A 17429-nucleotide genomic window follows, 5' to 3' on the forward strand; every position below is an offset into this window, starting at 1 on the left:
ATATAAACTCCTGCAGGCTTCAGTAGTAGCTCTATGAAAGCACTTAATAAAAACTGTTATAACTGGTGAATGTTCATTGTACCTCCTTGAGTTGGTTCTTCTCTCTGAGGGCCTGAGCCAGACTCTCCTTCAGCTCTGTCACCTCCATGGCCCTCTCTACCATCTGGATCTACACAATTTGTAACACACATTTTTGGGGAGAAAGCCAAGGGGTGTGAATACTTTCTGAAGGCACCGTATGCACATTGTTAAGCTACCTCATCAATCTCCACACAATACCCCATAATGACAAAGCTAAAACAGGTTTTTAGAAATGTTTTGTATTCAGACCCTTTGCTCTGAGACCCAAAATTGTTTCCATTGATCATCCTTGAGATGTTTCTACAACTTGATTGGAGTTCACATGTGGTAAATTCAATTGTTTGGACATGATTTGGAAAGGCACACACCAGTCTATATAAGGTCCCACAGTTGACAGTGAGTGCATTTCAGATCAAAAACCAAGCCATGAGGTCGAAGGAATTGTCCATAGAGCTCTGAGACAGGATTGTGTCGAGCCACAGATCTGGGGAAGGGTACCAAAACATTTCAGCAGCATTGAAGGTCCCCAAGAACTCATTCTTAAATGGAAGAAGTTTGGAACCACCAAGACTCTTCATAGAGCTGGCCGCCCAGCCAAACAGAGTAATCGGGGGAGAAGGGCCTTGGTCGGGGAGGTGACCAAGAACCCGATGGTCACTCTGACAGAGCTCCAGAGTTCCTAAGTGGAGATGGGAGAACCTTCCAGAAGGACAACCATCTCTGCAGAACTCCACCAATCAGGCCTTAATGGTAGAGTGGCCAGACTGAAGCCACTCCTCAGTAAAAGGTACATGACAGGCTGCTTGGAGTTTACCTAAAGACTCTCAGACCAATAGAAACAACATTCTCTGGTCTGATGAAACCAAGAATGAATTGGAATGCCAAGCGTCACGTCTGGAGGAACCCTGGCACCATCCCCACAGTGGTGGTGGGAGTATCATGCTGTGGGGATGTTTTTCAGCGGCAGGGACTGTGAGACTAGTAAGGATCAAGGGAAAGATGAACGGAGAAAAGTGCAGAGGGATCCTTGATGAAAACCTGCTCCAGAGCGCTCATGACCTCAGACTGGGGTGAAGGTTCACCTTCCAACAGGACGACCCTAACCACACAGCCAAGACAATGCAGGAGTGGCTTCGGGACAAGTCTTTGAATGTCCTTGAGTGGCCCAGTCAGAGCCCGGACTTGAACCCGATCGAACATCTCTGGAGAGACCTGAAAATAGTTGTACAGCAACGCTCCCCATCCAACCTGACAGAGCTTGAGAGAATCTGCAGAGAAGAATGGGGAAACTCCCCAAATACAGGTGTGCCAAGCTTGTAGCATCATACCCAAGAAGCCTCAAGGCTGTAATCGCTGCCAAAGGAGCTTCAACAAAGTGCTGGGTAAAGCGTCTGAAAAATCTGTTTTTGCTTTGTCATTATGGGGTATTGTGTGTAGATTAATGAGGAAAATAAAATACTTTCCGAATGTACTAAAGTATATGTACTGTATACTACATGGCCAAAAGTATGTGGACACCCCTTCAAATGACTGGATTCTTCTATTTCAGCAACACCCGTGGTGGACAGGTGTATATAATCAAGCACACCGCTATGCAATCTCCATAGACAAACATTGGCAGTGGAATGGCCTTACTGAAGAGCTCAGTGACTTTCAACGTGGCACCGTCATCGGATACCACCTTTCCAACAGGTCAGTTTGTCAAATTTCTGCCCTGCTAGAGCTGCCCCGGTCAACTGTAAGTGCTGTTATTGTGAAGTGGAAAGTCTAGGAGCAACAACGTCTCAGCCGCAAAGTGGTAGGCCAAACAAGCTCACAGAACAGGACCGTCGAGTCCTGAAGCGCATAAAAATCGCCTGTCCTCGGTTGTAACACTCACTACAGAGTTCCAAACTGCCCCTGGAAGCAACGTCAGCACAATAACTGTTTGTCGGGAGCTTCATGAAATTAGTTTCCATGGCTGAGCTGCCGCACACAAGCCTAAGATCACCATGCGCAATACCAAGCTTTGGCTGGAGAGGTGTAAAGCTCGCCACCATTGGACTCTGGAGCAGTGGAAACACATTCTATGGAGTGATGAATCACGCGTCGCCATCACTCCAGAGACCGGGGCAGCTCTAGCAATTCTGTGCTTCCAAATTTGTGGCAACAGTTTGGGGAAGGCCCTTTCCTGTTTCAGCATGACAATGCCCCGTGCACAAAGCGAGGTCTATACAGAAATGGTTTGTCGAGATCGGTGTGGAAGAACTTGACTGGTGTGCACAGAGCCCAGACCAAAACACCATCGAACACCTTTGGGATGAATTGGAATGTTGACTGCGAGCCGACCTCACTAATGCTCTTGTGGCTGAATGGAAGCAAGTCCCTGCAGCAATGTTCCAACATCTAGTGGAAAGCCTTCCCAGAAGAGTGGAGGCTGTTATTGCAGCAAAGGAGGGACCAACTCCATTTTAATGCCCATGTTTTTGGAATGACATTTTTGACGAGCAGGTCCCTCTCAATTCTCTCCCTTGCTCTATGCCTCGATTTTCTTCTCTCCTTCCTTCCCCTCGTTTTCCTTCTATCCTCCCTTCATCTCTGATGCATCTCCTCTACTCCTCTTCACTGTGTGTGTGTGTGTCTCTCTCCGGACCATTAGGGCTAGGGTTACTAACTGTGTCTGTGTATTTATCTCTCTCCGGACCATTAGGGCTAGGGTTACTACCTGTGTCTGTGTATTTATCTCTCTCCGGACCATTAGGGCTAGGGTTACTAACTGTGTCTGTGTATTTATCTCTCTCCGGACCATTAGGGCTAGGGTTACTAACTGTGTCTGTGTATTTATCTCTCTCCGGACCATTAGGGCTAGGGTTACTACCTGTGTCTGTGTATTTATCTCTCTCCGGACCATTAGGGCTAGGGTTACTAACTGTGTCTGTGTATTTATCTCTCTCCGGACCATTAGGGCTAGGGTTACTAACTGTGTCTGTGTATTTATCTCTCTCCGGACCATTAGGGCTAGGGTTACTAACTGTGTCTGTGTATTTATCTCTCTCCGGACCATTAGGGCTAGGGTTACTAACTGTGTCTGTGTATTTATCTCTCTCCGGACCATTAGGGCTAGGGTTACTAACTGTGTCTGTGTATTTATCTCTCTCCGGACCATTAGGGCTAGGGTTACTAACTGTGTCTGTGTATTTATCTCTCTCCGGACCATTAGGGCTAGGGTTACTAACTGTGTCTGTGTATTTATCTCTCTCCGGACCATTAGGGCTAGGGTTACTAACTGTGTCTGTGTATTTATCTCTCTCCGGACCATTAGGGCTAGGGTTACTAACTGTGTCTGTGTATTTATCTCTCTCCGGAGCATTAGGGCTAGGGTTACTAACTGTGTCTGTGTATTTATCTCTCTCCGGACCATTAGGGCTAGGGTTACTAACTGTGTCTGTGTATTTATCTCTCTCCGGAGCATTAGGGCTAGGGTTACTAACTGTGTCTATGTATTTATCTCTCTCCGGACCATTAGGGCTAGGGTTACTAACTGTGTCTGTGTATTTATCTCTCTCCGGACCATTAGGGCTAGGGTTACTAACTGTGTCTGTGTATTTATCTCTCTCCGGAGCATTAGGGCTAGGGTTACTAACTGTGTCTGTGTATTTATCTCTCTCCGGACCATTAGGGCTAGGGTTACTAACTGTGTCTGTGTATTTATCTCTCTCCGGACCATTAGGGCTAGGGTTACTAACTGTGTCTGTGTATTTATCTCTCTCCGGACCATTAGGGCTAGGGTTACTAACTGTGTCTGTGTATTTATCTCTCTCCGGACCATTAGGGCTAGGGTTACTAACTGTGTCTGTGTATTTATCTCTCTCCGGACCATTAGGGCTAGGGTTACTAACTGTGTCTGTGTATTTATCTCTCTCCGGACCATTAGGGCTAGGGTTACTAACTGTGTCTGTGTATTTATCTCTCTCCGGAGCATTAGGGCTAGGGTTACTAACTGTGTCTGTGTATTTATCTCTCTCCGGACCATTAGGGCTAGGGTTACTAACTGTGTCTGTGTATTTATCTCTCTCCAGACCATTAGGGCTAGGGTTACTAACTGTGTCTGTGTATTTATCTCTCTCCGGACCATTAGGGCTAGGGTTACTAACTGTGTCTGTGTATTTATCTCTCTCCGGACCATTAGGGCTAGGGTTACTACCTGTGTCTGTGTATTTATCTCTCTCCAGACCATTAGGGCTAGGGTTACTAACTGTGTCTGTGTATTTATCTCTCTCCGGACCATTAGGGCTAGGGTTACTAACTGTGTCTGTGTATTTATCTCTCTCCGGACCATTAGGGCTAGGGTTACTAACTGTGTCTGTGTATTTATCTCTCTCCGGACCATTAGGGCTAGGGTTACTAACTGTGTCTGTGTATTTATCTCTCTCCGGAGCATTAGGGTTACTAACTGTGTCTGTGTATTTATCTCTCTCCGGAGCATTAGGGCTAGGGTTACTAACTGTGTCTGTGTATTTATCTCTCTCCGGACCATTAGGGCTAGGGTTACTAACTGTGTCTGTGTATTTATCTCTCTCCGGACCATTAGGGCTAGGGTTACTAACTGTGTCTGTGTATTTATCTCTCTCCGGACCATTAGGGCTAGGGTTACTAACTGTGTCTGTGTATTTATCTCTCTCCGGAGCATTAGGGCTAGGGTTACTACCTGTGTCTGTGTATTTATCTCTCTCCGGACCATTAGGGCTAGGGTTACTAACTGTGTCTGTGTATTTATCTCTCTCCGGACCATTAGGGCTAGGGTTACTAACTGTGTCTGTGTATTTATCTCTCTCCGGACCATTAGGGCTAGGGTTACTAACTGTGTCTGTGTATTTATCTCTCTCCGGACCATTAGGGCTAGGGTTACTAACTGTGTCTGTGTATTTATCTCTCTCCGGAGCATTAGGGCTAGGGTTACTAACTGTGTCTGTGTATTTATCTCTCTCCGGAGCATTAGGGTTACTAACTGTGTCTGTGTATTTATCTCTCTCCGGACCATTAGGGCTAGGGTTACTAACTGTGTCTGTGTATGTATCTCTATCTGGAGACACTATCAAAGGAAAAAGCCTACTATTTACTGCACAGATGAGCATACACTCACTCACAGAACTCAAACACACACACACGCCTAACTGACTCTGAGAGAAGTACACACTCATGAGAAACACACGCTTGCGCGCGCGCGCGCACACACACACACACACACACACACACACACACACACACACACACACACACACACACACACACACACACACACACACACACACACACACACACACACACACACACACACACACACACACACACACACACACACACACACACACACACACACACACACACACACACACACACACACACACACACACACACACACACACACACACACACACACTGAGCCAGTCCACAGGAATATGGGGACCAGAGGAGGAACAATATAGACTGAGCTGACCTCACAGGGCTGACATAGACACAACCTTATCAGCCTGGCAGAGAGACTGGGTGTGTGTGTGCGTACAACTATTGTTCTTAAATGTGAGCATGACCGTGTGTGTGTGAGAATAGTGTGTGTGTATGCGTTGAAGACTTACCCTGAATCGCTCCTCCTCATTGGCCAGTCTCTGCTTAAGCGTCTCGTTGATAGCACACTGCTCCGCCCACTTCTCCTCCATCCTCGCCAGCTCCTCCTCCACCGAACAAGTCTGTTCTTTCTCTACCTCCTCCGCACTCCTCCTCTCATCCTCCTCCACACTCCTCTCATCCACCTCTTCAGCACTCTTCCTCTCATTCTCCACCTCCACCCAACTCTCCATCTTCATGCTCTCCTCTCCTCCACTCCTGTCCTCCTTCCTCTCCTCTCCTCCACTCCTGTCCTCCTTCCTCTCCTCTCCTCCACTCCTGTCCTCCTTCCTCTCCTCTTCCACACTCCCATCTTCTTTCCCTTCCTCCTCTCCACTCACTTCTCTTTCCATCTCTTCCCCATTCCGCCTCTTCCACTCTTTCTCCCCAGCTCTCATGGTCTCCATGCCGGAGAATGTGTTGGTGTGTGTGTCGGTGTGTGTGTTGGTGTGTGTGTTGGTGTGTGCGTCGGTCTGTGCGTAAGTGTGTGTGTGTTCCCTGTTTTTGTCACACCGTTTAGGGACAACCGGCCTCTCGCTGTCTCCTCTCAGCCCAGTTGCAGACAGATTGCCTGTAAACATATACACGTTAGAGGATTTAGTATTAAAGAGATGTGTGTGTGTGTGAGTGTGTGTGTGTGTCAGTACCTGCTGTAGGTGACTCTGGACTGGGTGTCAGAGGCTCCTGTGTCGTCTCAGTGGCAGCGTTTCTCTTTGACTCCTACAAACAGGAAACAAGTTGAATCAATCTGTGGACATCAGACTCAACTAGGCTGCACCCTATTCCTCACCATGAATCTGTGGACATCAGACTCAACTAGGCTGCACCCTATTCCTCACCATGAATCTGTGGACATCAGACTCAACTAGGCTGCACCCTATTCCTCACCATTAATCTGTGGACATCAGACTCAACTAGGCTGCACCCTATTCCTCACCATTAATCTGTGGACATCAGACTCAACTAGGCTGCACCCTATTCCTCACCATTAATCTGTGGACATCAGACTCAACTAGGCTGCACCCTATTCCTCACCATTAATCTGTGGACATCAGACTCAACTAGGCTGCACCCTATTCCTCACCATTAATCTGTGGACATCAGACTCAACTAGGCTGCACCCTATTCCTCACCATGAATCTGTGGACATCAGACTCAACTAGGCTGCACCCTATTCCTCACCATTAATCTGTGGACATCAGACTCAACTAGGCTGCACCCTATTCCTCACCATTAATCTGTGGACATCAGACTCAACTAGGCTGCACCCTATTCCTCACCATTAATCTGTGGACATCAGACTCAACTAGGCTGCACCCTATTCCTCACCATTTGGTCAGCTGGGTGATTAACTTCTGTGTTCATATGTGTTCAAAATTGAGAGTTCCGGCAAAACCGTAGTCTCCACCAAAAAGGCCCATCTGGACTACTGCGACTCTCTGTGTTCAACCTTCCCATGTCACCCCGCTCCTCCTCACACTCCACTGTCTTCCAGTTGAAGCTCACATCCACTACAAGACCATGGTGCTTACCTACAGAACAGCAAGAGGAACAGCCCCTCCCTACCTTCAGGCTATGCTCAAACCAATCACCCCAACCCGAGCACTTTTTTCTGCCACCTCTGGTCTCTTTGTCTCCGCCCAGTCCAAGCTCTTCTCTGTCCTGGCACCCCAATGGTGGAATCAGCTCCCCCTGAAGCTAGGACAGCAGAGTCCCTGCCCATCCTCTGAAAACATCTGAAACCCTGTCTCTTCAAAGAATACCTTAAATAATCCCACAGCACTACCTCTTCCCCACCTGGAGAAAATAAAAGCCTTTTGTGAACAAACACTCCCACTTGACTTTTTCCCCTTACTGGCTCTGACAGGGAAAATGTACGTACTATGACTGTGATATGTGGTTGTCCCATATAGTTATCTGAATATAAATGCACTAACTGTAAGTCGCTCTGGATAAGAGCATCTGCTAAATTACTCAAATGTAAAAAAAATCTAATATACCACAAGATGGCGCTGTGACAATGTGGTGTAGTACAGTATTGCAGACAGACAGACAGGACTCACCCCCTGGGCCTCGCTGATCTTGGCCACCTGCCTGCGGAGCCGCTGACACTCCCTGTACTTCTCCTTGTAGTGCTCAGCAGCCATGTGGAGACGCAGCTTCATCTCCTCCACTTCTCTCTGTAGCTCAGCCTCCGCCTCAGACACCACACACCCCCCCTCACTGGAGGTCCCCACACCCTGGGGGAGGGTGGAGCAGACAGAGGGAGGTGGGGGAGGGAGAGTTAGGGGGTAGAGGGGGAGGGTGGAGCAGACAGAGAGAGTGGGGGAGGGAGAGTTAGGGGGTAGAGGGGGAGGGTGGAGCAGACAGAGGAGGTGGGGGAGGGAGAGTTAGGGGGGTAGAGGGGGAGGGTGGAGCAGACAGAGGGATGTGGGGGAGGGAGAGTTAGGGGGTAGAGGGGGAGGGTGGAGCAGACAGAGGGAGTGGGGGAGGGAGAGTTAGGGGGGTAGAGGGGGAGGGTGGAGCAGACAGTGGGAGTGGGGGAGGGAGAGTTGGAGGGTGGAGCAGACAGAGGGAGTGGGGGAGGGAGAGTTAGGGGGGTAGAGGGGGAGGGTGGAGCAGACAGAGGGAGTGGGGAGGGAGAGTTAGGGGGTAGAGAGGGAGGGTGGAGCAGACAGAGGGATGTGGGGGAGGGAGAGTTAGGGGGGGTAGAGGGGGAGGGTGGAGCAGACAGAGGGAGTGGGGGAGGGAAAGTTAGGGGGTAGAGGGGGAGGGTGGAGCAGACAGAGGGAGTGGGGGAGGGAGAGTTAGGGGGGTAGAGGGGGAGGGTGGAGCAGACAGAGGGAGTGGGGGAGGGAGAGTTAGGGGGAGGGTGGAGCAGACAGAGGGAGTGGGGGAGGGAGAGTTAGGGGGTAGAGGGGGAGGGTGGAGCAGACAGAGGGAGTGGGGGAGGGAGAGTTAGGGGGGTAGAGGGGGAGGGTGGAGCAGACAGAGGGAGTGGGGGAGGGAGAGTTAGGGGGTAGAGGGGCAGGGTGGAGCAGACAGAGGGAGTGGGGGAGGGAGGGTTAGGGGGTGGGGGGGGGGGGTGGGGGGTTGGGGGAGTAGTTCAGCACAAAGACATAATTCAGTGTTGATATTCAGTTACTAAACTTGTCTCCAGCACATAGCAGTTCTAAATTCATCTTTATTTCTATGTTACAAAACTGAGAATGATAAATCCATGAGAGGAATCCTCCAAAGTTCAAGCCTGAAGCTACTTCCTGGTTCAACTGTATGAATGTGTCTGTGGATATCTATGGTCAGAAATGACCGAATACAAACAGTGTAGTTATTCCTTCCGTAAGACAATCAAACAACAAAGTGTCAGTATAGAGACAAAGTAGAGTTGTAATTCAACGGCTCAGACACGAGAGCTATGAGGCAGGGTCTACAGTCAATCACGGACTACAAAAGAAACATCAACGTCTTGCTCCCAGACAAATTAAACAACTTCTTTACGAGCTTTGAGGACAATACAGTGCCACCGACGTGGCCCGCTACCAAGGACTGTGGGCTCTCCTTCTCTGTGGCCGATGTGAGTAAGACATTTAAGCATGTTAACCCTCACAAGGCTGCCGGCCCAGATGGTATCCCTAGCCACGTCCTCAGAGCATGCGCAGACCAGCTGGCTGGTCTGTTTACGGACATATTCAATCTCTTCCTATCCCAGTCTGCTGTCCCCACATGCTTCAAGAGGGTCACCATTGTTCCTGTTCCCAAGAAAGCTAAGGCAACTGAACTAAATGACTATCGCCCCGTAGCACTCACTTCTGTCATCATGAAGTGCTTTGAGAGACTATTCAAGGATCATATCACCTCGACCCTACCAGTCACCCTAGACCCACTTCAATTTGTTGACCAATCAATAGGTCCACAGACGATGCAATCGCCATCACACTGCACACTGCCCTATCCCATCTGGACAAGAGGAATACCTACGTAAGAATGCTGTTCATTGACTACAGCTCAGCATTCAACACCATAGTACCCTCCAAGCTCATCATTAAGCTTGAGACCCTGGGTCTCGACCCCGCCCTTTGCAACTGGGTCCTGGACTTACTGACGGACCGCCCCCCAGGTGGTGAAGATAGGAAACAACACCTCCACTCCGCTGATCCTCAACACTGGGGCCCCACAAGGGTGTGTTCTCAGCCCCCTCCTGTACTCCCTGTTCACCCACGACTGTGTAGCCAAGCACAACTCCAACACCATCATCAAGTTTGCAGATGACACAACAGTGGTAGGGTTGATTACCAACAACGACGAGACGGCCTACAGGGAGGTGGTGAGGGCCCTCGGAGTGTGGTGTCAGGATAATAACCTCACACTCAACGTCAGCAAAACAAAAGAGATGATCATGGACTTCAGGAAACAGCAAAGGGAGCAGCCCCCCATCCACATCGACGGGACAGCAGTGGAGTAAGTTCCTCGGTGTTCATATCACCGACAAACTGAAACGGTCCACGCACACAGACAGTGTGGTGAAGAAGGCGCAACAGAGGAGGCTGAAAAAACCCTCACTAACTTTTACAGGTGCACAATTGAGAGCATCCTGTCGGGCTGTATCACCGCCTGGTACGGCAACTGCACCGCCTACAACCGCAAGGCTCTCCAGAGGGTAGTGAGGTCTGCACAACGCATCACTGGGGGCAAACTACCTGCCCTCCAGAACACCTACAGCACCCGATGTCACAGGAAGGCCAAAAAGATCATCAGGGACAACAACCACCCGAGCCACTGCCTGTTCACCCCGCTATCATCCAGAAGGCGAGGTTAGTACAGGTGCATCAAAGCTGGGACCGAGAGACTGAAAAACAGCTTCTATCTCAAGGCCATCAGACTGTTAAACAGCCATCACTAACACAGAGAGGTGGCTGCCTACCTACAGACTTCATATCATTGGCCACTTAATAAATGGAACACTAGTCACTTTAATAATGCCACTTTAAGAATGTTTACATATCTCACATTACTCATCTCATATGTATATAATGTATACTATATCCTTCACTATCTATTCTTTGCTATCTATTGCATCTTAGCCACTCTGTCACTGCTTATCCATATATTTTATATTTATATATTCTCATTCCTTTACTAGATTGTGTGTATTAGGTTTTTTTGTGGAATTGTTAGATATGACCTGTTAGATACTGCTGCACTGTCAGATCTAGAAGCATTTCACTACACTCACAATAACATCTACTAACCATGTGTATGTGACCAATAACATTTGATTTGATATACTTGAAGAAATTAGGGGATGGTAATCTCCCTGACCAATGAATGGGGAATGTTTAATGCCCCGCCAGGCAGACTGTTGACCAATCACGTTCACGTTGTCATGCTGACTAAACCTACCTATTTTCCTTGACTAAACCTGCCTATTTTCCTTAACTAAACCTGCCTATTTTCCTTAACTAAACCTGCCTATTTTCCTTAACTAAACCTGCCTATTTTCCTTAACTAAACCTGCCTATTTTCCTTAACTATACGATATTCCATAGAACAAGTTAATTATCACACATCTCTGAAAAGATTTGTAATGTTGTGCTTCTTGTTCATGTAATTCATGCTAATGTTGCGTTTTGTGCTAGCGCCCAATTGACTCCCATTCACTCCTTGACCCAGAATGCACCACACAGTCCATTTACAACGTAGGGGCAACATGCACAATGGCCGTTAATATGAATTGAATGGAGTTTACCATCTTCTCATTTCTGTTATGGTCCCCTTACCACTTCCTGCTGGGAGGTGGTCCTCATGTGGTCCAGCTGCGTCTCCATCCTCCGGCATTCGGCCTGGGCATCGGCCAGGCTGGCACGGAGGGCGTCGGCCTCTAGGCGGGCGCGGTACAGCTCGGTCATGGTGCGATCGCGGGTGTTCGCTGAGTCACGGAGTTCCGACGCCAACATGGCGGCCTGCTGGCGAGACGCCTGGAGCTGCTCTTCACACTGGCGAAGCTGCTCCCTCAGACGACCCATCTCAGCCTGGAGAGAAGTCAGAGCAGACAGGCTAACACACACACACACACACACACACACACACACACACACACACACACACACACACACACACACACACACACACACACACACACACCCCTCACCTTGTCGACAGCGTGTGTGTGCAGCTCTTTCTCCAGACGGTCCTTCTGAGTGATGCAGGCTCGGAGCCTGTCCAGTTCTTCCTGGAACTGAGCGATGGTCACCTCTCTGTTGAGCTCCACAGCCTTCAGCATCTGCAGCTCTGCACTCAGCTTAGTGTTCTCCAGCTCCGTGCTGCGCAGGTGGCCCTACACACACACACACACAGACACACACACACAATTAGAAACTCACAGACATACAACTGCGTACACACACACACACACACACACACACACACACACACACACACACACACACACACACACACACACACACACACACACACACACACAGAGTGTATCCTCTCACCTTGTAGAGGTCCCTCTCGTCCTTGTCGTTCTTCAGTTGAGTCTCCAGACTGTCTCTTTCTGCTGTCAGCTTCTTCAACCTGTCTCTCAGACTGGACAATAACAACAACCATCACAACAGGTAGAGGATTCTACTGCAATAACATCAATAATGTTCATTCTCTGTAGAGTATCTATGGTGTGTGTTCCTCCTCACCAGTCCAGTTCGGTCTCTTTCTGCAGTCCTTTCTGTGTGACTCCCAGTAGGTCCTCCTCCAGCTGTCTGACCCGGTCTGTGGCCTCCTGCAGCCTCCTCCTCACCTCCTCCCGCTCCTCTGACAGGCCCTGGGAGGAGCGCAGCAGCTCCTGCAACCACACCACAGGACACTTAACCTGTCAATCACACTGTCAACCAATCACAGACAAAGGAAGTCAGTCCAGTCAGACCAAGGGTGTCAAACTTGATTCCTGAAGGGCTGCCGAGTGTTTGCTGGTTTCCTTTCAATTTGTGTTCAATAAAGACCTAGACAACCAAGTGAGGGGAGTTCCTATCTAATCAATGACCTTAACTGATCAATCAAGTACAAGGGTCGGGAAGAGCAAAATCCTACAGATGCTTTGCCCCCCTGAGTTTGCCCCTTTGTCGATCAATGGAAATGCTGTGTGATAACGAATGTCAGGCATATTTCCCTTCAAACACGCTGGCTAGTTCTCCCTCCTAATGTTCTGAATAGGACAGGAGACAGGGAGAGGAAGCCAGTACTAGTTTTCCCTCCTAATGTTCTGAATAGGACAGGAGACAGGGAGAGGAAGCCAGTACTAGTTCTCCCTCCTAATGTTCTGAATAGGACAGGAAACAGGGAGAGGAAGCCAGTACTAGTTTTCCCTCCTAATGTTCTGAATAGGACAGGAGACAGGGAGAGGAAGCCAGTACTAGTTTTCCCTCCTAATGTTCTGAATAGGACAGGAGACAGGGAGAGGAAGCCAGTACTAGTTCTCCCTCCTAATGTTCTGAATAGGACAGGAGACAGGGAGAGGAAGCCAGTACTAGTTTTCCCTCCTAATGTTCTGAATAGGACAGGAAACAGGGAGAGGAAGACAGTACTATCCTGTACCTGGTCCATCCAGTGATCTCTCCTGTTGGAACACGCTCATGTTAAGAAGTAGAGGACATTAAATCACCCACAACACACACTGCACCTGACAGACAAGAATGCCTACACACACCCCTCCATCTCTTAACACACACACACACACACACTTGTGCATCAGATGCAAACAGACAGGTGCAGTATAGGAAAAATATATATAACACACACACACACACACCGTGTCTGCCTCTGGGCTTGGATCCCTGGATGGCCGTATGATTTACTGCAGACGTTTGGGAGGCACTTCAGCAGCGCATAAAGACCTTATAAAAAGTGTCATCGTAAAACTAGCAGCCGCAAAATATGTACTTATGTTTTCATGTTCCAGCTAAAGGATATTTTAATCAGTGCTGACTAGGTATCCCCCTTTCCCGTACTACACACACACACACACACACACACACACACACACACACACACACACACACACACTTCAAGCAGAGTTCATGTCTAAGAAAAACCACCAGGGGGCAGTAAGAGACTGGTTCCAAAATCATCAAACTTCTCCCCTGGCAGTTTGGTTATTCACTCTACAGCACACCAAATATTATCTCAAATTTTACTCATTCTCAGCAGTTGCACTAAGATGAAAGATGAGACAGGAAAAGGAGAGAGAAAGACAGAGAGGGAGGGAGAGAGAGAGAGCGATGGAGAGAGAAAGATAGAAAGACAGAGAGAGGGGGAGAGAGAGAGAGAAAGAGAGAGCGATAAAGAGAGAAAGAGAGAAAGAAAGAGAGGGGGAGAGAGAGAGAAAGAGAGAGCGATGGAGAGAGAGAAAGAGAGAGCGATGGAGAGAGAGAAAGAAAAACAGAGAGGGCGAGAGAGAGAAAGAGAGAGCGATGGAGAGAGAGAAAGAGAAAAACAGAGAGGGGGAGAGAGAGAAAGAGAGAGCGATGGAGAGAAAGAGAGAGCGATGGAGAGAGAAAGAGAAAAACAGAGGGAGAGAGAGAGAGAGAAAGAGAGAGCGATGGAGAGAGAGAAAGAGAAAAACAGAGAGGGGGAGAGAGAGAGAAAGAGAGAGCGATGGAGAGAGAGAAAGAGAGAGCGATGGAGAGAGAGAAAGAGAGAGCGATGGAGAGAGAGAAAGAGAGAGCGATGGAGAGAGAGAAAGAGAGAGCGATGGAGAGAGAGAAAGAAAAACAGAGAGGGCGAGAGAGAGAGAAAGAGAGAGCGATGGAGAGAGAAAGAGAAAAACAGAGGGAGAGAGAGAGAAAGAGAGAGCGATGGAGAGAGAGAAAGAGAAAAACAGAGAGGGCGAGAGAGATAGTAGTTCCCCTAGTAGAATGGCGTGACTGAGTCATGTTTGTCCCTAAAGCTGGGCAGGGCCTTGTTTCCCTCAGGTGGTTTTGTGGACACCAGTCTCTCATTCCACACACATTGCAAGCGGGTGGCATTGTTAGTGTGTGTCTGTGCGGGTGAATGAGAATGTGTGTGTGGGGGGAGGCGGAGTAGTTTGTGGGATTGATTGTGTGTGCGTGTGGGCTTGACGTCATATTTGATTACTCTGTGGTTGAGATGGAATCACCCTGACGCCAAATGCTTGGGAGACCGTATCCCGTTAGCGTTCAGGCCCAGTGACTCAGATCGTTAAAGAGGGACAGAGAGACTGGCACACACACACACACACATACACAGCTTTGTGTGTTCAAACATGGCCAGAGATCATTCATAAACTTCAGGCCTTTGATGTTTTTAACCTGTGATCACTGAAGAGGAACTGGCAGCGACTGACTATATCTACACTCACAGGTGTCTCTCCTGCTCCCCCTCTCTGTACAGCTTCCTGACTACAATATACAGAGCATTCAGAAACAATTCAGACCCCTCAACCTTTTACACATTATGTTACATTACAGCCTTATTCTAAAATGGATTACATTGTTATTATTTTCCTCATCAATTTACACACAATACCCCATAATGACTAAGCAGAAACAGGTTTGCAGAAATGAATACAGAAGTATTCAGACCCGTTACTCAGTACTTTGTTAAAGCACCTTTGGTAGCAATTACAGCCTCAAGTCTTCTTCAAGCTTGGCACAAATGTATTTGAGGAGTTTCTCCCGTTCTTCTCTGCAGATCCTCTCAAGCTCTGTCAGGTTGGATGGGGAGCGTCACTGCACAGCTATTTTCAGGTCTCTCCAGAGATGTTCGATCGGGTTCAAGTCCAGCCTCTGGCTGGGCCACTAAAGGACATTCAGAGACTTGTCCCGAAGCCACTCCTGTGTTGTCTTGGCTGTGTGCTTAGGGTCGTTGTCCTGTTGGAAGGTGAACCTTCACCCCAGTCTAAGGTCCTGAGCACTCTGGAGCAGGTTTTCATCAAGGATCCCTCTGTACTTTGCTCCATTCATCTTTCCGTTGATCCTGACTAGTCTCCCAGTACCTGCCGCTGAAAAACATCCCCACAGCATGATACTGCCACCATCATGCTTCACCGTAGGGATGGTGCCAGGTTTCCTCCAGACGTGACACTTGGCATTCAGGCCAAAGATTTCAATCTTGGTTTCATCAGACCAGAGAATCTTGTTCAGGCCAAAGAGTCCTTTAGCTCCCTTTTGGCAACTCCAAGCAGGCTGTCATGTACCTTTTACTGAGGAGTGGCTTCCGTCCGGCCACTCTACCATAAAGGCCTGATTGGTGGAGTGCTGCAGAGATGGTTGTCCTTCTGGAAGGTTCTCCAATCTCCACAGAAGAACCCTGGAGCTCTGTCAGAGTGCCCATCGGGTTCTTGGTCACCTCCCTGACCAAGGCCCTTCTCCCCTGATTGCTCAGTTTGGCCAGGCGGCCAGCTCTAGGAAGAGTCTTGGTGGTTACAAACTTCTTTCATTTAAGAATGATGGATCACTGTGATCTTGGGGACCAGAAATGTTTTGGTACCCTTCCCCAGATCTGTGCCTCAACACAATCCTGTCATCTCGGAGCTCTATAGACAATCCCTTCAACCTCATGGCTTGGTTTAGCTCTGAAATGCACTGTCAACTGTGGGACCTTACATAGACAGGTGTGTGCCTTTCCAAATAATGTCCAATCAATTGAATTTACCACAGGTGGACTCCAATCAAGTTGTAGAAACATCTCGGGGATGATCAATTCGAAAGAGGATGCACCTGAGCTCAATTTTGATTCTCATAGCAAAGGTTCTGAATACTTATAAGGTATTTTTTATATATACTCTTTATATAAATTTAGTCGACTTGTCGATTGTTTGGTTGGTAGACTTTTGGTCTTTAGTCGAGCAATCAGTCGCAAATTCCTCTAATTTTTTTAATGGTGCACAAGACACCGGTCTGATTGGCGCCTGTCTCAGTGGACTAATCCATTGTGGAGGCTGTGGGGATGGCACAGTCCATCACTCTAAGACGTGCATTGCTGAAATTGTATATGGTGATATTATGTAAGAACAATGGTGCAACACTAATAAAACAAATATTTCATAACAAATGCGCCATCTCCCGCGTTGGATAGCGGTCGCTGTCTGCCGTTCTGAAACACTGTGCTGTTGAATTGGCACCTTTTCCTAGACCATGTTGCTATGTGCATAATAGCAAAGTTAACCAGCATATTGGTGTTGAGAACAATGCGGAGAGAGGAAACCCCAACATAATTAGGTTTAGGTTCATAATCAATAGCCTAACTGTTAAATGTGCCTGACTTTATAAATCATCCATATACATAATATATACAGTACCAGTCAAAAGTTTGGACACACCTACTCATTCATGTGTTTTTCTTTATTTTTACTATTTTATATATATTTTATATTTGAGATTTTATATTTGCCTTGATGACAGCTTTGCACACTCTTGGCTTTCTCCCAACCAGCTTCACCTGGAATTCTTTTCCAAGTCTTGAAGGAGGACACATATGCTGAGGACTTGTTTTTCCTTCACTCTGAGGCCCAACTCATCCCAAACCATCTCAATTGGGTTAAGGTTGGGTAATTGTGGAGGCCAGGTCATCTGATGCAGCACTCCATCACTCTGCTTCTTGGTCAAATAGCCCTTGCACAGCCTGGAGGTGTGTTGGGACATTGTCCTGTTGAAAAACAAATGATAGTCCCACTAAGCGCAAACCAGATG

The 17429-nt window shown here is 48.1% G+C and overlaps 1 protein-coding gene across 3 annotated transcripts in view; it reads right to left on the minus strand.

The window, feature by feature from the left end:
• The window catches only part of LOC106570524 (tax1-binding protein 1 homolog B), a 51534-nt gene that overhangs the window by 10213 nt on the left and 23892 nt on the right, over nucleotides 1–17429 (minus strand). For all 3 annotated transcript variants that reach the window (XM_045694915.2, XM_045694914.2, XM_014142940.3), the window contains exons 6-13: nucleotides 12417–12565; nucleotides 12222–12312; nucleotides 11873–12058; nucleotides 11502–11753; nucleotides 7788–7964; nucleotides 6372–6444; nucleotides 5697–6295; nucleotides 83–169 (exon numbers count right to left, since the gene is read on the minus strand). In XM_045694915.2, coding sequence (XP_045550871.1) covers nucleotides 83–169; nucleotides 5697–6295; nucleotides 6372–6444; nucleotides 7788–7964; nucleotides 11502–11753; nucleotides 11873–12058; nucleotides 12222–12312; nucleotides 12417–12565 — 1614 coding nt within the window. The remainder of the gene's footprint in view (nucleotides 1–82; nucleotides 170–5696; nucleotides 6296–6371; nucleotides 6445–7787; nucleotides 7965–11501; nucleotides 11754–11872; nucleotides 12059–12221; nucleotides 12313–12416; nucleotides 12566–17429) is intronic.

The sequence above is a fragment of the Salmo salar genome, chromosome 14 (assembly GCF_965601325.2).
Source record: "Salmo salar chromosome 14, fSalSal1, whole genome shotgun sequence".
Classification (NCBI taxonomy): Eukaryota; Metazoa; Chordata; class Actinopteri; order Salmoniformes; family Salmonidae; genus Salmo; species Salmo salar.